The 21,920-nt window shown below is 42.6% G+C and overlaps 1 protein-coding gene across 2 annotated transcripts; it reads right to left on the reverse strand.

Moving 5' to 3' along the window:
- Positions 1-2,712: 2,712 nt before the first annotated feature.
- Positions 2,713-15,909, reverse strand: LOX (lysyl oxidase; the record flags this gene model as incomplete). Of its 2 annotated transcripts, XM_082191616.1 has the most annotated exons (7): positions 15,003-15,906; positions 13,373-13,481; positions 11,260-11,397; positions 9,379-9,535; positions 7,991-8,086; positions 7,787-7,902; positions 2,713-5,662 (listed from the first exon to the last, which is right to left on the reverse strand). In XM_082191616.1, the coding sequence occupies exons 1-7, from the start codon at positions 15,646-15,648 to the stop codon at positions 5,656-5,658; spliced, it is 1,269 nt and encodes a 422-aa protein (XP_082047742.1). In that variant the 5' UTR covers positions 15,649-15,906. The 2 variants fall into 2 exon arrangements, with proteins under 2 accessions (XP_082047742.1, XP_082047743.1); XM_082191617.1 differs by lacking the exon at positions 2,713-5,662 and having other exon boundaries at positions 7,783-7,902; positions 15,003-15,909.
- Between the last annotated feature and the right edge of the window lie 6,011 nt (positions 15,910-21,920).

A 21,920-nucleotide genomic window follows, 5' to 3' on the forward strand; every position in this document is an offset into this window, starting at 1 on the left:
TGCAAACGTTTTTCTTAAGCCGAACGTCCGACGCAGCTTCCAATTGAGTGCAAGAAACTCCTGCAGCCAATTGGAAGCCGCACCTTGGTTTTCGAACCGTTCTGGGAGTCAAACGGACTCCCGGAACGGGTTAAGTTTGACAACCAAGTTACCACTGTACTGTTAAAGTCAGAAATTTGTATCTATACTGTCCAATGGTTGCATTCATTTGTGTTTTGATATTCTGAGATTAGAAGGGCATTTGACTGAATTGAATGTCATCTATTTTCAGATCAGTTAATTCTTTTGGTTATCTAGAGTGCATTAATTGAAAAAGTAGGGGGAAGTTGTTTGCTTATAACACTGCAGGATTTGTCTTTTACGTCCCAAAAAAATTATTTTCATATGGTCCTTCATTTCTCTTGGGATTCAAGCTACGTGTTAACAAGCTCTAACTTTTAGTGACTCCACTGCTTTAAAAGCTTTTCCCCATTTTACATGCATGTTGAAGAGAAAAATATTACATATGTTAATGCTAGCCCAATATTAGAGTTTCCTATCCCTTTATTATTTAATCTCTCATTTTCCTAAATTTACAAATACTACACAACATGCCCTGAATCTCACTAGTTGATAAACATCTTTCCATTGGAGAAAAACAAGTTGTGAATGGCTAAAGAAAACTTGCACACTACATACAAAGTAATAAGATAACGCCTTTTCCTGTTTTAGTTGTAAAATGGAGAAACTTGAAAACTTCATAGCTTGAGTAGCATCTCTTTACATGTATCTGGGCTGCCAAGAGTGCTTAGTTTTTCTTGGCAATTGATGAACAGGAGAGAATTTCTTACTGCTATAACTTATGACCCTAGCAGTATTCCTATGGGGTGTCTAGCACATCAAAGCATTTTTAAAAGTGCTGGATTTACAGCAAAGCTTTTGATCTAAGGAACGAGCTATGTAGACTTTGTCTACATAGGAGGGCAATGCCAGGTGAATGTAAATCACATCTCTTGTTTTCTTCTATTCAGATAAACCAGTGTTTTTAAAACTGTGAGACATACAGAGAAGTAGCCCCAGTTGAAAAACACCAATATAGAAGGAAACTCTACCAACCTTAAAATATATTATTGAATGTTTTTGTTTAGCGGCGTTTTGGACGCATAGCGGACTAGAACTCCATTGTGGTCAAACTATATTGATACAAAAGTCTCAGTCTTATACTGTATTGTATTTTGTAGAAATAGAAACATTCTGAACTCAAGGATACATTTGAACTCAAAGTAATTTTGCAGACAGGCTTACTAAAATGGTGATACAGGAAAATAAACTAGCCTACTGAAGACCCGTTGACTATCTGTCTAGGCTTGTGGCAAGGTCCTGATCATGAACATCACTGTTATTTTTATCCTATGAGCTTTGTCCCATAATAATCTTGTCATAATACATAATTAGTAGCATTTTTACAAGCTTTCCCTCTGGAAAGTAGAGGCAGCCCTGTTATAGACTGTTCTCCAGGCTCAATATGGTTTGTCAGCGATAAGCAAACTTCCTGCTTATATAAGAACTGTGATTGATACATACAATTTTCCTTATCCATGTGTGATGACTTCTATAAACTCCTTTAGCTCTCTTAGGTTGACCCTCCTTTCCCTAGCAGGGTAATTACAAAATTATCTAAGGTTTATATCTGAAGTATCATGTTTGTAATTTTTAGAGAATGAAATGCTTCTCCCATAGAGAAGAATGATACAATCATGTATATAGAGATTCCTCTTAACCTGTAAGAAAGATTTTGGTGAAAGCGGGAGAGACATTCTGAGCATTCGAAAAACAAATTTATTCAGGTCATTTTCACATAAATCTGCAACCACGATACAAGAATTAAACAAGAATATGGAAGTGCAATGAAGAAAACAAAGCTAGTGTATTAATAATTATAAATAACTTCTCAGAGAAAGATGCAAAGATTTTAAAAGCAAGGCTCTTTGAAAAAAATAATGAAGTAAATATTAGAATTCCTTGCAAGAAGTTAGAGTGGCTCTTCACTAAATTTGTAACATTTGGTTGCTTATAAATTTCCTGACAGAAAACTGTTTATTTCAATTCAAGTTAAAATATGTAAGCACCTTTGTAGTATCTGGAATGTGAAAATGATGTTTTTGGTGTAAGGCACAGGATAGACCACTTGTAAGAATATAGTACTTCAGTTCTCTCCAACTAAACCTATGGGGAGGTACAAAAATGGTGAGTGGGGGGAAAATCAGTTTACCATTAAAAATCCCTTTGATCTAAATGTGAAATATTTGAATTAGAAACATTTTCTGTGCTATAGTCCGAATAAGGGCCTGCCAAAAAAGTGAAGAAAATCTATCTCTGTGTCATGCAGCTGGAAAGGAAAAGGATTAGTTTCTCGCAAAAAGATGTAGCCCATTAATTCCTCGTGTGTTCCAAAAACCACAAGAAAATCTTCCAAGCTGCCATGAATCTTCATGAATTAGTACCTTTCTTTGTTAGAACTGATCTTGGCAAAGTGAATCTTGGCTGAGGTCTGAATCCAAAAGTGTCAGATATTCCAGTTCACATCATATGTAACAGCAGATAACCTGCTTCCCTCCAATAAATGAACACACAATTTTGTAACTGGAAAAGCTGCTAAATGTGGGATAGTGGTCCTATGAAGCTGCTCGGCCCTATTCTTTGAGATGCCATCATCATGCCATCATGCCTCAGTAGTCACTGGCTCCCCAATACCAGCCCACAGTTTTTCCTGCTGCTACTAAAACACTTTTAAAAAGAAAGAAAAATTTCTACATATAAGCAAGCAAGGCTGCTTACACACGTATCATGTGGATAGTTAAAGGTAGGTAGCCGTGTTGGTCTGTCGTAGTTGGGGGGGAAATTAAAAAATACCTTCCAGTAGCACCTTAGAGACCTACTAAGTTTGTTATTGGTATGAGCTTCCGTGTGATTGCACACTTCTTCAGATACACTGAAACAGAAGTCACCAGACCCTTATATAGAGAGAGAGAGGGTGGGGAGGGGTATTACTCAGAAGGGTGGTGGGAATGGGTGATAGGTGTTGACGACTGTTAATGACTGCAATTGGTCTTACAGGAAAAAGCAAGGGGTGAGATGATTAAAAATAGCTTCATCATGTATAATGAGATAAGAATCCAATATCTCTATTCAGACCAGGTCTCTCCATGGTTTTAAGTTTGGTAATAAGTAGCAATTCAGCAACTTCTCGTTCCAGTCTGTTTCTGAAATTCTTTTGTAATAAGGCAGCTGCTTTGAGATCTTGTATAGAATGTCCTGGGAGATTGAAGTGTTCTCATACTGGTTTCTCTGTCTTGTGATTCCTGATGTCCGATTTATGTCCATTTATCCTTTGGCGTAGGGTTTGGCCTGTTTGTCCAATATAGAGAACTGAAGGGCACTGCTGGCATTTGATGGCATACAACACAATGTTAGAAGTTGAGCAATTAAATAGTCCTGAGATTGTATGTTTGATGTTGTTGGGGCCAGTAATGGTGTCATTCCCACCACCCTTCTGAGTAATACCCCTCCCCATATAAGGGTCTGGTGACTTCTGTTTCAGTGTATCTGAAGAAGTGTGCATGCACACGAAAGCTCATACCAATAACAAACTTAGTTGGTCTCTAAGGTGCTACTGGAAGGAATTTTTTTATCATGTGGATAGCAATTGTTGTTGACGTATGAAAGGGTGTTGCTTATGTTCATGTGTGATACTGGACATATTACACACGGTAGGACTGGTGATCTCAACATCCACCAGAACTATCCAAGCTAAGGGGAAGGCACTGGCAAGCAAAACAGGCAGAAGCAGGTCTTGTCAGCCTGGACAGACAGGGTGTGGATGACAAATCTTTGTTTAAATTTACAAAATAAATTGTCGTACTAAAAGTGGAGGAGCTTGAGCGTCTTCTAAGACAATCTGAAACGTGTATTCCAAGCCATCAGACATCTCCAAGAAATGGTTATTGAAAATGTCCTTATATTCCTCAAGCTTAATGTATATCACTTCTTTCATATTTAATGTATGGAATGCACTCAAAATGCAGCAAGTTTTAGTTCTAACAGCTAAAAAGCATGGCCAACAACTGAATATTTATAGGGCCTTTCAGCAAGCTAGTAGTGGGAAGGAAGACTCCCATCTGCTAGAAATTATTTCACAGTTTTGGGGGGTGGAGAAACCCATCTATTTCACTTTAGCCAAAGGAGGAATGATTCTTCTACCTCTAACAACCAATTTTCAATTTGGAGTTATGATTTTCTTCACTTGAATTATTTACAAGTTTGCCTGTGGAATCCTGCATATGGCAGGTATTATCATATAATACAGTACTGCATTATTTAGTATGCAGCCTACTGAATATCCTGCTAGTATGGTTTTTTTATATAAAAAAACCTTCATTCTTTCTGACTGCCTACAAGGTTTAAAACACAGTATTCATGGAGAACATCCATTAGCTCCTTGTGAATCAGTCTTTTAAGCCTTGTTTTGTGATGCTACCAAACTATATTACTCCTAACCTTTTTTTTAAACCAATTAAAGTTTGCACTAAATAATGGAATATATTGAGAAATTCCACCTTTGTAAATAGACTTTTTTTCTGCCGAGTGTATAGATCAGCTTTAATCCAGGTTACCCAAATTCTATTAAGGGAGAATAGTTTCTAAATAATCGTAATTTAAAATCTTTAGAGCTGTACGGAAAAAAAGAAGAAAATGTGCAAAGCAATCTGCAGCAAACATTGGAAATGGGTAATTCACTATTTCATATTTCTTCTGAAAAAATGGCTTGTCAAAATATCAATAGGCATCTGATTTAAGAAGATACTTGCCCGCTAATACGTCTAAAATGCAAATACTTTCATCTGAAAAGGTGTAATGAATAGCCATTGCTATACATGAAGCATGAACAGTTCTTAAAAAGTGAACAATACATTTTGTCCCAAGGATAGAAAATTATCATGCTGGGTGTTTAGCTCTGTTGGAAGTTTCATTTCCCCAGAGTTTGGTCCAGATTTTGCCCCATGACCACTGATTTTTCCTCCTCCTCCTTATTCTCAGTATTTATTATATGGCTGCAGACCAAATAATTGTGAAATTAGTTCCATGACCCTTTGGACACCACTGCCCTGGCCACTTGCCACATAGCAATAAACCTCCAAAGAAAATGAAAATGTAAAAAGCATAGTTTTGATATGGAGGGGTTGGAGTCTGTTGTTAAAATAAAATAAAATGTGTAAGATTCCATTGTGCATATATGAACCTAAAGTAACTCTTTGAATCTCAGCCTCTTTGAATATCCTTTAAATTGTTCCTTAAGCTCATTCACAAATAGCATACTGATTTTCCAGTAGTCAGAGAAAAGGCATTTCTGTGAATGGGTTAAAACTTCCTGTAGAATTTGAAATACTGTATATAAAGCACCAATCTTTCACTGTCCTCAAAAGTTGAACACATGAATTGAGTGACAACATTCATTCTGAAGGAGGTCTTAATGCTTCAGAGTCATTAAAATTCTTTTTGTATATACTCTGGTCCTTTTTTCGTTTTCGCTTTCAAAAGTTTTTACATCCTGTCTCAAGTTTATAAAAGAATTTCACCTCAAAACCTTGGGCACCGTTGCATAAATTTTCTTTCATCTTAATACCTATTAAAGAGAAAAGAAGCAGTCGTTAAGTATAACATACATCAAAACAAAAGTACTAAATAGACCTTCAGATATCGTCGCTGGATTTAAAATTTAAGCAACATTAGCACAACACTTTTCCTCTGCTTAAACTGCTCCTATTGATTGACCTAAAGGAGATGCAGTAAAAGGCAAATCACTATTGACTGTACCCTTGCACAGGTCTCTAATATTAACAAGTCTTGTTAAGAGTTTAAACACTCATGCACTTAGACAACATTTCATTACTTCCAAATGGAATTGTGCCAGGTTCTTAAAGGGGCTGTTCCCAGAACGTCCTTTTAAATTATTTCTTAGCATAGTGAGAAGCTGCGACAAATTCCTCTTGCTGCTCTGCTAATGTCATTGCTGACCTCTTAAGAATCCTGCTGTTTAGCTCTTGGGCTCTTAGAAACTCACACTTGCAAGAATTCATAAAAGCCTGTGGCGAGGCCTCTTAACTTGTTGATTCTGTAAACCAACTGCAACTTTGGGCTAGTGGTGACAAAAATAAGTTCAGCAGGTTGTTTGGATGAATAAATATAATTGCCTATTCTTAGGGCCAGTACTGGTGTTCTCTAGAATGTGTCTAATAGCTCGCTCCTTAATGCAAGCTGAAGAATAAACATGGATATTGGAACAGGGGTATTAAAGACAAACGTTGCATTGTTATATATAGATGAGCTCATGCTAATTACTGAACACCAGAGTTGCAACTTCCTCTGAAGCACAGATTCCCACCCACAACAGATATCTCCATGCAACCATGTTAACAATTCTATCTCCCCAGGCACACATTTACATGGGAAAACAGCGAGACCAGATACAATGACTCCCATAACTGCTAGAGGAAGTCCTGTCCAAACGACCATTGGCAGTGCTATCAGTGTCAAACATAATCCATCTATTTATGCAAGTGTGGGCCTGGACGATGGACCAGACCAACTGTATATCCCCAAGGGGCTTGGTAAAACTAAAGTCGGCTTGGATTCGTTTGAACTTCCTTAGCAATGTTCTCCGCGTTTTTGTAAGGATGCTCTGTATGTGGAATGCATAAGCAGTATCCGGAAAGTTGTGTGAGCCAGAAATAACAGCTGATGCTTGCTAAGTCCTACTGCTGTAGGAATGTACAAATCCCTTTAAATCCTCAAAACAAGATTTCTAAAGAAGTATTTCAGAAAGAATCTGACTTGAGTGTCTTGCACTGGCAAGCAATTCAACACTTGCGTTACTCTTAAGTTCATTCTAGGCCATTCAATCTTACAGATTTTATGAAAAGCCAAAGGATAAAGCACATCATTTCACTATGAAGAGGTTCAAATGTGAAAGCAAAACAACCAAGTCTAAGAAAAATGACACAAACTGGCCATGTCCATACATTTATGATAAACCATGGTTAATGGTTTTCTATTAACACTAAGATTGTTACTGCTTTGCTCCCCTGCATCTGTATGAGTGGGAGCAACAAACTCCAATCCCTGACCTAGGATTACGCAGGAAGCAGGGCTCATGTTACAAATAAACCAAGATCAAACCTCAAATTAGCCATGGTTTGATTGGAGTAACACAAACCATGGTCCTTGATCTATATGTAACACTAAGCCAGGGATTGTGTTCACAGTAACTATGATTTATTGTGATATATGAATACAGCCATTGTTACACTGACAGGAAGGGAAGCATGCATTTTATAGAATGAGCCTTTTTAGTCAATAGCACTAAACTATGTTAGCATAATATGCACATAACTCAGAATCACACAATTCCCCCCCCCCCAAGACATTGGAAGCATCTGCTCTCACTTTTAACTTAACCATGGTTCCCCATTACATTTGAACTCAAGAATTCCCATTGATTTAAACAAGTGATGGTCATAAGCCATGGTTTGATCCTAGCTTGTTTGAACAAAGCCTAGTTTGAACTAGCCATTGACCCCCTGTGATATGAAAAGGAACTCTGTTAGTTTAAAAGCACAAATGATTATGTGGTTGAGATAAGACCTAAAAGTCTCATTCTATAAAATACATGCTGCACAACACATTTTTGGAAAGACCATAAAAATATGTAATTTTTTGTGTAAAAATGTGAAAACAGGAAATTACTTACGGTGAAATTGTGCAGCCAGACGCATATGCATGGTGACCTGTATAACGGATATCGCAACGCACAACATTGTTGGAGTAGTCTGATTCTGGTACCAAGTAGCTCGGGTTTACACTAACCTGCAAAAGAAATGCATGCTGTACTTTGCAAGTTCATATGTTGATATTTGTTATTATTATTATTTACTTTAAAATGTAATTTCCATACCTTTAAGATGTAATTTCCAGGTTTAACATCTGTGATATCAATCCATTGGCAGTCTATGTCAGCATTGTATGTGTCGTAACACCCAGGGCTCAATCCCTAAAATTGAAGTGTAGCAGGATAGTGAAGTGAAAGTCTTAACTTTATTTTATATATATATATAAAGTACAATGTTGACAAATGCCACCATTTGCCTAAAACTTGCCTAAATAGTTAACATTTCTCAGTGATTCATAACACCTTACTGCCACCATTACTTCTATCAAAATGATTGTTCTCCTGCTATATGAATAGAATGACCCTTATGGAAAAGGTCTAAATTCTAGCAAAATAATTTTGCCTTCCAAAACAAACAAAAGAGCCAGCATTTTCCCATTCAAAAGCAAAGGAGCCATTTTCATGAAAGACAAGGATATCAATGGCTGCTAGACACAATCACTATATTCTTCCCCCCACTATATTCTCCCCCCCCCCCAGTTGTTGCAAGTCACAAGGACAGGACCTCCTTGCGAGCTTCCCATTAGGATAACTTGGTAAAACAGGACTTAGGGCTCTTTTCATGTCTCATTGCTATTTTGCTAGATTAAAAGGGAGGCTTGACTTTCGGAAACATATTTTTGTCCTGAAATGACAGCTCCCCTTAAGCCATGAACTCACAGCCCTATAGGTCTACGTAATATGCGCGGTTCAGTTCCTTTCCCTACCCTGAAATCATTCTGAGTGGTGCCTGGCTGGCCCTACGAAAAGTACAATATTTTGCCACAGACTGTGTGTCACTTGGCATGGGCTGCGGCGAGAAAGCCCATGGGTATACTGAGAGCTGGCAGCTATGCGCATTTTTTAAAAAAATGGGATGCAATCTTCATTTGCTGAGGAAAATACTTTGCAACAAGCACAGGTCTCAAAACAGCGGATGAAGCCGCAAGAATTCTAAAAGAATTCATAGTAGCCATCAGATGCTATAATACTTAAGAGACTCAGCTAGCCAGTTTGCAGAAAAGTTAGGAAAGCATTCCAGGACCTAAATCTGTAGGGGCTCACAAGAAGGTAGTTGCCTCTAAACTTAGTTGTACCCCTTGCAACCAATATAGGGATCAGAGCTGGAAGATATCTCAATGCATTGTCTGAAATTGGTTTGAAGTTCAGATTGTGATACCAGTTTCAACGTCATTATCCAAGAGATGGCATTTCTACATCTCTCTGAATACTGAATAAAAAACCTTAGTAAGAGCTTCGTGTCTTTCCATTACTGGCAGCCTGCCACGAGGGAGGGGAAGGAGATTCCCTGAAGCCTATATAGTGCTGTTGTTTCAGGGTCAGTCAAGACTGATGTTTGAAATCCATCTATATTCTGACAGCAAGAGATGAAAAATGATCAGCGGCTACCTTACCTGCGTATGTGCTGTACACGCATACCTTCTATAGTATCCGTAATCGCAGGACGTATCTTCAAGACAAAAGCTTGCTTTGTGTCCTTCAGCTACTCTCCTTTGGGAGCTTGCTTCAAGCAAGTCATAATGGCTAAATTCATCCATACTGTGGTAGTGTCTGTTAAACCACAGGCAAACTTTTTTATTAAGTGTTAACCCAACAACCATAATGAATAATAATAATAATAATAATAATAATAATAATAATAATAGTGGCCCAGCAAAACAACGTTGGCATAGAGCCTTACAACCGCTGTTTATTATTGCAAACTAATGGGCTAATATTTTGTTGCCCTATGATACTGTTCTTCATATGGTTTCATTATTCAACAATTATATTACAAATACAGCTCTTGAGAGTAAATTGTTGCATAGCATTTAGTTTGTTTAAAGACTAAGCAAAATTGTTGTTCCAAAATTTCCTGCTGCAAGAATTAGGAAGCATATGAGTGTCTATATCGTTCATCTGAATTAAAAATGCTTACTTTGTATACTGTAAATTCCAAGGATACTATGGATTCTGATTCTTTTTCTATCAGCGGCCCCCAAAATATTTTGATATTTAAACTCCACTGTGTTAAATATGTTCTAGTTTTACACACATTGCCTTATTATGCTTCTAATTATTCATTGATCATATTGTGAAAGGCCTGTTCTGTTGCTACATTATTATTTCTCACAGTAGAGTAGCTGGAGGGGAAATAGATTCAGGTAGGTAGCTATGTTGATCTGACGCAGTCAAAATAAATTTAAAAATTGTGCAGTAGCACCTTAGAGACCAACTAAGTATGTTCAGGGTATAAGCTTTACTTTGCATGCACACTTCTTCAGATACCTTCTTGTGTGCATGCCCAGAACATACTTAGCTGGTCTCTAAGGTGCTACTGGACAATTTATTTGGAGGGGAAATAGGTTAACTTTAGACAGCCACCTCAACGTCTTCTCTCCATTGTATTTTCTTATTGTTGATTCCAACAGAAGATGGAATCAAGCAACACGTTTCAACACAAATGTCCCTCTTTGGGTCTAAAGCTGCCTTTGCAGGCCCTCCCAAGCTGATGTGAGTTGTGGTACCAAACATCTGGAGGCCACCAGATTGGCAAAGGCAGGTCTAAAATCAATGAAGGTAATATTTGCCCTATGTGTGGCCTAAGCAGCTGAAAACCAAAGGGTACCTTCTGTTGTATGTCAGTCTTCAGATCACAGAAACCATACCTATGTTAGCACATCTTTGAATCCTTCTCATATGCAGGAAATGCTCATTGAGTTCAAGAGCTCGGGTACCAACATCACCTTGAGTCGACCGATTTCACCCACCTAACATTTCCACTAATTACTGAGTAAGTATGTTCTGAACATCCAAAATGTATACATGGAAGATGAACAAGTTACATTTTTCCATCACACTGGAATAGCTCCTATTTATTTTCTACAGTGGAACCTCGGTTTTTGAACGTTTCGGAAGTCGAACATTTCAGTTTACAAATGCCGAAAACCCGGAAGTAACTGCTTTGGTTTTCGACTGCTTTTTGGAAGTCGAATGGCTTCCGTTTTGAGTTTTCTGTAAGTAAATACTGTTGGAATTGCATGCTTTGGTTTTCGAACGTTTTGGAAGTCGAACGGTCTTCTGAAACGGATTACGTTTGAAAACCGAGGTTCCACTGTATTCCTAAAGCAGGGTCGTAAACTTGAGTTTAGTGGGTAAGGGTTCAACTCCTGCTATTTTCTGCATGGTAGCAAGAGCAGGGGAAGGGAGTGGAGTGGAGTGCTGGAAGCCACATCACAACAAACAAACAGCAAGTGAACATAATTGGAAAGTACCATACTGAGCCCTTCACTCACTGATGACAACTGTGCCACTCCCAAGAGTATCGTGGTCTGCTTGGCAAGAAATCCGATGTGCCTTGGTTTTTCACTCTCTGGGGGAATCTCAGAAGCATTCTATTATCATAGTCTCTGACATCCGACCTGTAAGCTGAGCTGCAAAGATGTAAAACATACATGTGCATGAAATAGGCTTGAAATTGCTCGTTAAACACACTTTGCCTTATGGTGCGACATTTGTATTTATTATAGTTGAAACGATCTCTTGGGGCTTTTTAGAGAATGTAACATAACGAGAGCTGAAGCTGCTTAACAATGTCCAATACAGTATATATCAGTGTTTTCCCTTCTCTACAGACCCTCTCAAATTGGCAGAGGGGGCCCTCTTGGTAGTTCCCCCACCCCTACTGTGAAAGAGGTAGACTGGGAGAGGGAGTTTTCTATGGCAACTCCTAAGCTGTGTAATTCCTTCCCCAGAGAGGAAGAAATCTTCATTGTGCAGTTTCTATTATGTGCTGAAGAAGTGCCTCTTTACCCTGACCTTTGACACCTGAAATATGTATTTTAGGAGCCACCCTATTCTATTGACTGTTATTGTTTTAACTGATTTTAATATTGTATTATCAAATTGTGGAAACCTGTCCTGAGACCTCGGGTGAAAAAAAAAACACAATTTACTATTGTTACTACTACTACTACTACTACTACTACTATTCCATTTGCTATTAATGTTTACATTTGACTCCTTTTTGATTATGCCCAGCACATGCCAAGTTGATGAGCATAACCAATTCCTCTCTTCAAATCAGAGGAAGTATGCATTATTTCAATAAAATATTTAGGAAAATATTTTGAAAAAACTAAGAAGTAGTAGGCCATGGCTGAACATCAGATAAAACAGATCCCATGCCTACTTTTATTTACTGAACTTCTTTTTAACTTCACTTGCTGGTGTCCTATGAAAGGTGGGTTTTCTGTTGCTGCATAGGCCAAAATTTGCTTTGCATATTGGACCACCAAGTCCAAATCTTTTACCAGAATTTTTTGTGTCTGCCGAGTCAGAGTAGGTGTTGATTCCTCTTCCTGCTGATCATGTCCATGTGATCTCCACTTCCTTCCTCTCCTGCTAATTTCAGCAGAGCTTCTATATTTCCACTTTAAAATGTCAACTAAGAATATGATGGAGTTGTGTAACATTAGCTAGCTATTCTTCTATCATCCTCAAGTACAATATACTCTTAATCAATTTGCTAGCACTACTGCAAGTGTAAAAAGCATATTACCAAATCTTGGCTGGCATTGCTATGAACTAATTTTGAGAGGCTGTTTTGCATAACAATATTCCATCAGATCTAAAATACATTTTTTTATATTAGTATCCTCACAGCCTCATCTTATGCATATTTACAAAGAAGTCTCACTGAGTTCAATGGAATTTTCTCCCTAGTTGCATTGGTTGAAAAGCCATGGAATAATAATAATAATAATAATAATAATAATAATAATAATCAGAAAGTAAATGGTTTATTAAGAGCTGATTGCAAATTGCAATTATCAAATAGCAAGATTTTGCCTTTTTTAAAAAAAATCCCCAACTTACTTCACAATTTGTAAACAATGTTTTCAAGGGGGACTTGTTTTTAAAAATTAGCGAAGCACTGACTTAATGAAAAACAGACACTTCTTAAGGCAGTAATTCCCAAACAATAAGGGCATGGAAGCCTTGTAGTTTGGTCATCCAGCTCTCAGCAAAGGGTAATAGAAACAGTATGTTTCATCAACTGGAATGGAGGCAGAACTCTCTGCAACTTTTGAAATTAACTCCTCTTCCCTCTTGTTAAGCTCCAGTGTGACATTGCGACATTTTTGTCAGCGTGTCCTGAACTATGATGTAAAAGCAATGTTGTGGTTCCACACAAAGTTGGTCAAACTTTAGTCCTATTGAAAGCAACAGTACTTTTAAGGTAATAACAACCAACTTATCCCACCAATTTCAATGTGACATTCTGAATCTAATCTGGTGGGTGCCTCTTTTAGAAACCCTCGTTCTAAGACTCCAGATCTTCCCATCAGATTCAGTTAGGAATCCAATGCCAACATAAACCAAGGGGCAGGAGTGACTCGTGTTTACCTTGCTAGGCAGTTCTCTTCAGCAGCGCACCTCAGGTTGTACATGGAAGTCCTCTGCACATAAGTGGATGCTTGGATGTAGTACGGATCTGGTACCAAGTCTGGGAGACCTGCAGTACATCATGCCACAACACACACACACAGAGAGAGAGAGAGAGAGAGACAGAGAGAGAGAGAGAGAGAGAGAGAGAGACAACAGATCAAGCCCAGAACATGTTTGCAAACTTCATTTTGCCTAACTTAGAGAAGTCACAAACTAAATCTTCCTAAACACTACATACAATCCACATTTCTCACACCCATGGCTGGTTAACAAGAGCCAAGAGTCATTTTTCTCAAGATCAAAAGGGGGGGGGGGATATGAAAAGACAACGTGCCTTGCAGATTGGCAGATACTGTGAAACACAGCACTCTCCAAAGCAATTTTTCTCATAAATCTTCAAGGCATTCTTCCTCATAAGGACACCAGCTGAGGAGTACACTTAAGTCTGCCAGATCAAAATACCAGAAATGTGTCCGACACTGTGGAGCTTTGCTCTTTGTTATATGGACCTGCAGCTATGCCGAAACAAATGATCCTGGGCATCCATTAGGCAGGTTGTGTTTTGAATTAACCCCGTTCAAAGAGCCTGAAGATGAAGGGCATCTTCCAGCCTTACTTTAAAGCAGAGAGGCAGAGCATTGGTGCAAGTTTCCTTTGTTCTGGGAATGGGGAAATTTGGGGGCAGGGGTGCTATAACCATAAGGCTTCTTTCTTCAAAGTATGTGGTAGGGGTCTTAACTGATCCATGGTTCAGCCCCAGCAGTTTGTACACAGGAGCAGATTTAATAATAACAGTGCCTCTGAGCATGCGCAGAGAGCTTTTTTGATGGCTGGCGAGGGGGCTTGTGGGCTGGAGTTAAAATGTCAGTGCAGCAGTAGGACAGAACCCCACTCCCTCCAGCATAAAGGAAATCAACCACCGCTAAAATAACATAACTTTTTTCCTGAAAAACCTTCTTCCCACTCCAGCACTCTGTACTGAATTGTAGAAGTTGATTTGTGGGTTGTTGTTTTTAACATTACTTTTTAAAGTACAGAGAAACAACCCCTGTTGAAAAAAAAAGTTTAAGTTTCCAGTGAAGAAGGGATATTCTCGTGCAATAAGTTCCAGGCTGACAACAACGCAGACACGGTGAGGGGCAAAGGGGGAGGGCTGGAACCAGATGGCGAATAATGGCAGTGGAGCCGGCCGCTTTGCCAAGCGCTCCGTGTTAAACGTGCCGTCTGGCGGGGAGGGCAGGATTTGCCACGTGGCTGCGTCGGGGTTGGGTTATTATTATTATTAACTGAATTTATATACCGCCCTATACCCGGAGGTCTCAGGGCGGATGGCAGAACAAAATCAAAACATAAAACCGCAAAATATATAATCGAAATAAAAACAACGTCTCAATACCTCCTTCCCCCCCAAAAAAAAAAACCCCCACCACGTTTTAAAAGGTGTGGTTGGGGCTTTTTTTGGAGGGCGACTGCTGTTGGCAGCGCAAGCGACCAACTTCACGTTTAAGTCACTGCAGGGGCGCAATTCCTCGCCACACTTTCTCTCGGAGAGGCAGCGCCCGTCGGGTGGCGAACTGCGCGCTCTTACCGTACTGGAAGTAACCGGTGCCATAACCGGGCCGCTGTCGGCTGTCGGGCCGGGGCCGCTCGTACGTGTCGTAATAGTTATAGTACGGGTTGTCGTCCGAGTACTTGTACGGGTTGTACGGGTCATCGCCCACCATGCGGTCTAAGCCGCGCGCCCGAGGGAAGTTGCTCAGAGGAGGCGCGCCGCTGCTGTTGCCCGGCCTGGAGGGGGCGCTGGCGAGGGGCACTCGCCGAGAGCTGCTGCTGGCAGCGCCGTCGGCCCCGCGTCCCCTGTCGCCGGCGGGCTGCTGGTAGCCGGCTTGGAACCAGTGCTGCGCCTCGGGTCTCCGGGTGGTGCTGTCGGCGGCGACGGCTTGCGCCCTGCGCGGAGCGGTGCCATTGCCCCGGAGGAGCAACACGTGGCCGCCTTGCGCGGGCTGCTGGCTTGCGCGCCGTCGAGGCGGCTGGTACTGGGAGCCCACGCTGAGCAGGCTGTATAGCTGCCCCTGGTTCTCCCACTGAATCCTTTGCCTCCACACGGCCGGCGGCGGCGGGTTCCTTGGCTGAGGCAGCGCGCCCGACGGCGCGCACAGCAGGCAGCTCCAATAGACGCACGCTTGTAGCTGGGCTATACGAAGCAGCAGCGGCGGCCGGGTGGAGAGGCGCATGGCGGCGGCGGCAAGTGGGGTACCCCTTGGCACCCCTGGGTCCTGGAAGGACCGTCGAGCCAAACAACAGCCCGACGGCGAAGAAGCAGCTCTTGCAGGCGCCTGGACGCTCTCTTCGTACACAGGTGGCAGATTTCCCCTTTGCAACAAGCGTCCCCTCTCCTCCTCTCCAAGATTGCTAAAAGGAATGCGCTCGGCGCGGGACTGAGCGAGCCGCCTCTCCCTCTTGCTTTTGCTGGTGTCTGGAATGAAGCGGCAGCGGAGGGAGGGAGGGAGGGGCGGAGGGTAGGTGGGTGGGAGGAGATGAGGGCTTTTTAAACTTTTCTGGCACGTTCGCAAAGTTACACAAGCCCATTCTGGCAGGCGGCTCCTGCGCTATTTGTTCGCGTAATGCGCTGCGAAACGTGCCGGCCCCACAGTTCCCGGCCCGCTAAACAAAACAACAACAAGATTCCTCTTTTCGCATCTCTGCCTCCTCCGTCAGGCTTCCAGCCTCGTGCACCCCTGAGGCTGCGTTGCCACCTCTGTTTGGCAAAAAGACAGGACCGGGCGAGGCGGGGCGGTTGGTGAACCGTTGTTCTTTCATCTGTTGCTGAAGGGGCTTCAGTGCGTTACAATGGAGCTCAGTCGGGCAAACAGTCATGCGTTGGAGCCCCCAGTTGGCCAAAAGATTCCTGCATTGCAGGGGTTGAACTAGACAGTGGCGTAGCGTAGGTTGTCAGCACCCGGGGCAAGGCAAGTAATTTGCGCCCCCTAACCCGTGGATTTGCGCCCCCTAACCCTAACCCCCAGATGTTGCGCCCGATGCTGCCGGCCCCCCCTGCAGCCCCCACGCTACGCCACTGGAACTAGATAACCCTCGTAGTCCCTCCAAATTCTGTGATTCTACGATTACAGCCCAACAGGATGGCCCCCCTAGAACTGGTCACATTCACACACACACGTTGCACACACATGGATTTGTGAATCTGCCTGTGCTTGGCTACCCAGGGTTTAAATACTATTTTAAATACCTTGCTATTCAAGCACATTCATTTGGAGAGGATCCTTAACTTGGCACAGAGAGAAAGAGAGAGAAGGAGGAGAAGACCTGAAGTACAGGACAAACAATACAGGACGTAGAGTTTAACATTGAAATATGGGGCAATCTTGTATTATGCAGAACAGGGCAGGTGACAGACAGCCCTGCGCTACCCCTGGCTCTGATGGCCCAGACAGACGGGACCAGACAGCTTATCTGCTAGGCGCTCGGTTCAGCAGGGGTCTCCCCCTCTCCACAATCTGCAGGCACCTCGCCATCCAGGGTTAACTGCATGCAGGCCTTTCGCTTCACTCAGACAAGTCAGGCTGCCAGGTGGCAAAGGACTGCCAAAGTATGCAGAGAGAGAGAGAGAGAGAGAGAGAGAGAGAGAGAGAGAGAGAGAGAGATGTTATTAGATCATCAGCCCAGCTAGAGAGACGAGAAAGCAGGCTAAGGGAGAGACGTGGGAGATGGCTCCGGTGAAAATACTTCCCAGAAAACATGTTTCGTTTCAACTGGAGCTCTGGCAGGGGAAACTTGGTGGCGGCTGCAGGGTGAAAAGGGAGGCGGGGTAACGCCTGTAACGCCCTTTTCATTATAGCCCAAATCCTCCTCAAATAAACTCAGGCATACCAGGTTTTGTTTTCCTCTCTCCGAGTCACATGATGAGAACTCCGCGTCTGGTGGAGAAGAGGCTCACTTCGAATCGAGTTCTCCCATGGGGAGGGCTGCTCATCACCCTGAGAATATCAACGGGGCAAAACGTAAGGTGTGGAGAAGAGGAGAAATTGGGTTCTCATTTCTCCATCCTTCTTTAGACAAAAGGGTTACTACCTCTGGATCTGAATCGAGATAACCTGACCCACCATGTAAAAGGTAAAGGGACCCTTGACCATTAGGTCCAGTCGTGGCCGACTCTGGGGTTGTGGCGCTCATCTCGCTTTATTGGCTGAGGGAGCTGGCATACAGCTTCTGGGTCATGTGGCCAGCATGACTAAGCCACTTCTGGTGAATCAGAGCAGCGCACAGGCACGCCGCTTACCTTCCCGCCGGAGCACTTTGACGTGCTTTCGAACTGCTAGGTTGGCAGGAGCAGGGACCGAGCAATGGGAGCTCACCCCGTCACAGGGATTCGAACCGCCAACCTTCTGATCGGCAAGTCCTAGGCTCTGTGTTTAACCCACAGCACCACCCATATACCTAGCTAGAATTTAGGTTAGGGGGTGGGGCAAGACACCCATCACCCTCTGTCATCATCCTCAGTCTGGCTCTGTTTAACAGATTCAGAATGAAATGTCCCTACAACAGTTGCTTTCTTTTGACCCCAAGGGCTTAGGAAAATCTTTCTACAATTTCTACTTTTAGTTAAGTATTTTTATTTATTTACTTGAGGGGGGGCAGCTGTTAACACCCATGACCTGATTGCACTCCCGCCCCCACAAAGAGGGCAATTAAAAAACCTATTAAGTACAGACTCCAGATATTTTTGAAGTATCTGCATCAGGTTAAAGGATGTTTGTTAAGGAAATCATTGAAAAGGGAATATTGCAGACCCCTCAGTATTCTCTAAGCTAAGCATACCCAGCTCCCACAACTGGTTATCATAAGGCTTGGTTTCCAGACTATCACCTTGGTAATTCTCCTCTGCACATGTTCGAGCTTGTAAATACCCTTCTTAATCTTTTGTGCCCAGAACTTGGCACAGAACTCTAGGTGGGGTTCAACCAAGGTAGAATAAAGGTAGGGACCCCTGACCATTAGGTCCAGTCACAGACCACTCTGGGGTTGTGGCTCTCATCTCACTTTACAGGCCGAGGGAGCCGGCGTACAGCTTCTGGGTCATGTGGCCAGCATGACTAAGCTGCTTCTGGCAAACCAGAGCAGCGCACAGAAACACCGTTTACCTTCCCGCCGCAGCGGTACCTATTTATCTACTTGCACTTTGATGTGCTTTCGAACTGCTAGGTTGGCAGGAGCAGGGACTGAGCAACGGGAGCTCACCCCGTCACAGGGATTTGAACCGCTGACCTTCTGCTCGGCAAGCCCTAGGCTCAGTGGTTTAGACCACAGCGCCAACCCTCAAGGTAGAATAGAATGAGACTATTGCTTTCCTTGATCTGGACACAACACTTCTGTTGATGCCCCCTAGATCCTGTTCACATGTACTGCTGTCAAACCAGGTGTCCCCCATCCTATATTTGTGAATCTGATTATTTCTGCCCAAGTGCAGAACCTTGGCATTTGTCCCTATTGAGATTTACCAGTATTTTATTAGTTTGGCCCCAGTTCTCCAATCGGTTAAGGTCATCTTGAATCCTGATTGAGCATCTCCTATATTCCTTCATCCATGTCATTTATAAAGATGTTGAACAAAACTGGGCCCAGGACAGAACCCCATGACACTCCATTTCCCCCCAGAATGACAATGAACCCTGGGTTTGGTCCATCAACCAGCTCCAAATTCACCTAACAGTTACACTGTCAAGCCCACATTTTACCAACTTTTCTGCAAGAATATTTTCAGGGACTTTGTCAAGGCATTACTAAAATCAAGATACACTACATCCACAGCACCCCCCTGTTCCACCAAGCTTGCATCTCTATTAAAGAAAACAGCTTAATCTGGCATGACTTGCTCTGGAGAAAGCCATGGTAGCTCTTAGTAATTACAGCATACTTTTCACGTGATAGCAGAAAAGGTGGGAGTTTTGGTCCTAATTAAACAGGCAAGTGTTTTGGTTCTAACTAAAAAGTAACACAAAGTTCTTGTCTTGATCAACTTAAAATGCAGGGGCGATGAGGCTTCGTAGGATCTGAGTGCAAAGTGTATAGGGGAGTTGGGCACAAACTATTCCATTTCAACAGAGGGGAGCCAACTGAACCTGCAAATGCCAGTATTCCAGACAAAATGGAAACTTTTGAGCCAAGTTTACACTGGGGTGACTGAGAACAGAGAATGGAGCTCTTTGGCAGCACCCCTCTCCTGTCTGCAGTTTGAAAGCATGCAGGTGTGAGCACTTACCCCTTGCATCTCACCCACAATGTGCTATTTTATATGCAGCACTGGAGTCATTCTGCTCCTTTCCTTGGTCAGCCTCACCTCTATTTTGCATATCTGGAAACCTTACTTGGAAAATCAATACAACCCAGGCGGTTAAGAAAGCCCAACAGAGACTCCATCTCCTCAGAGTATTGCAAAAGAATGATGTCCATCAACATTTGATGATCTCCTTCTACCGGTCAACAATAGAAAGTGTCCTTTCATACTGCATCACGGTGTGGTACGTTGGTTTGACATCAACAGATAGGAAGTGCGTACAGAGGGTGGTGAATACAGCACAAGATATTATGGGCTGTCCCGTGAATCCGCTGGATGGAATTATGGAAGAACATTGCCTCAGGAGAGTGAGGAAAATTCTCAGGGATGATTCACACCCTGGCCGGCACTTTCTTGATCTCCTGCCCTCGGGCAGAAGATATAGTAGCACGATTAGTTGCACCAACAGGGTAAAGAAGAGCTTCTATCCGTGGGCTGTTAGGCTGCTGAATGAAAAGATAACAACAGGGCAACTGACTTTCAGGTTTGGTGGGTGTGCATCAATAAATGAGGGGAATTAATACTAAGAGAGCTGAATGGGGGGTGCTTGTGTAACCTCACTGTATACAAGTTGTACAAGTGACAATAAAGTATTTCAATTTCAGTTGTTACTGCTGCTTCATTATGAAGCAAGGGATTTCACACAGCCTAATGTCATAGTCCTGTGCTGCCAATTACGGCAGAGCTCAGTGGAGGCAGAAGCCCCCCAACCAGCCAAGTCTCAGGGGGGTACTTGCCTGGAGGCAGAGTCCATATACAGCTTCAGCCCAATCCTAAGGTCAGGAGTATCTCACTTCACATAGTCAGACAATCCGGGGGTCAAGAACACCGAGGGTCCAAAGTCGCAAAAAGCAGCAAGGTCTGCCCAGGAATGACGAATGTTGTTTCCAGCAACTGACTGAGGCTGTAAACCCTGCTTAAGAAAGCTGGAGCCAGCTGGTTCACATCAGGAGCAGCAAGTGGAATCACTTCACCTTCTGCTCCTTCAGGCTGCTGCTCAGCAGGTGAAGCCGACTCCTGACCCACAACACCTAAATGCGGATGCATGATAATGCTCTTAGCCAGGGCCAGATTTAGGTTTGATGAGGCCCTCAGCTACTGAAGGTAATGGGGCCCTTTATCTGTCCAGCTGTCCTTTGTCAGCAACAAATTGTCGCTGTCTTTTGTGTTGAATATATGCTATATGGTAATTTATGGACCTAATAGGTATCTAAAGCCATTTGCACATACAGAATGTAGGCACCCTGTATATAGAAATGAGCAAACTATTGATATTTTAGGGAGCTGGCTAGCAGGCGGGGCCCATTACTTACATCATAGGAGCCTACACATCACAAAACACTGTTGCTCTATGTAGGTTTTATTTTACTTGTTTTTTATCTTAGTTTTTGGAAATGTACATCCATTTTTCCCCTTTAATTTTTTTGGGGGCCCCCAAGAGAGTGGGGCCCTAAGCTATAGCTTGTTTAGCTTGTTTAGCTTATACCTAAATCTGGCAGTGCTCTTAGCTATCGTCAGCTATAAACGACCATTTTGTGTGGGGGTTCAATTCCTGGCTCCCCAAGTGTGTCAGTGAAGTGCGTAGAAACGCATCCCACCCCTTTACGCCCCTGCCCTTTTTGTGACATGTGCACAATGGCTGCTTGCCCAGTCAGGAGCAGGTGGCAGTTGTGGCCCATTGCGTCAGGCTCCAAGACCCCTGGGAGCGGCATCTATTCAGGCGGCCGGCTTTGGGATATGCCCTGGCCGGCCACAGGGCACATTGGAAGTTCCTGCCAGCCACCAATTTGAATTCTGACCGATCTGGCCAGGCCAGAGAAGAGGGGCCTGGGAGCAGACCGGAGTGTAGCAGTCTTCACTCTGGTTCGCTCCCAGCCCTTAAATGCTACCTGTACCATCACAGTCCTTTGGAAGTGCGTTAGCTGGTTGCTGCCTGTAACCAGGTTCTTATTTTCTGCACTTACTGCAGTAGGAAAATCAGAAACCCTTCTTGATGGTTGAACCCTTCTTGCTATTAATTTGATGGTGATATAGTAATAATAATAATAATAATAATAATAATAATAATAATAATAATAATAAATTTATTATTTATACCCCACCCATCTGGCTGGGTTTTCCCAGCCACTCTGGGCAACTTCCAACATAATAATA

This window comes from Podarcis vaucheri (genome assembly GCF_965113315.1).
Source record: "Podarcis vaucheri genome assembly, chromosome: 11".
NCBI lineage: Eukaryota > Metazoa > Chordata > Lepidosauria > Squamata > Lacertidae > Podarcis > Podarcis vaucheri.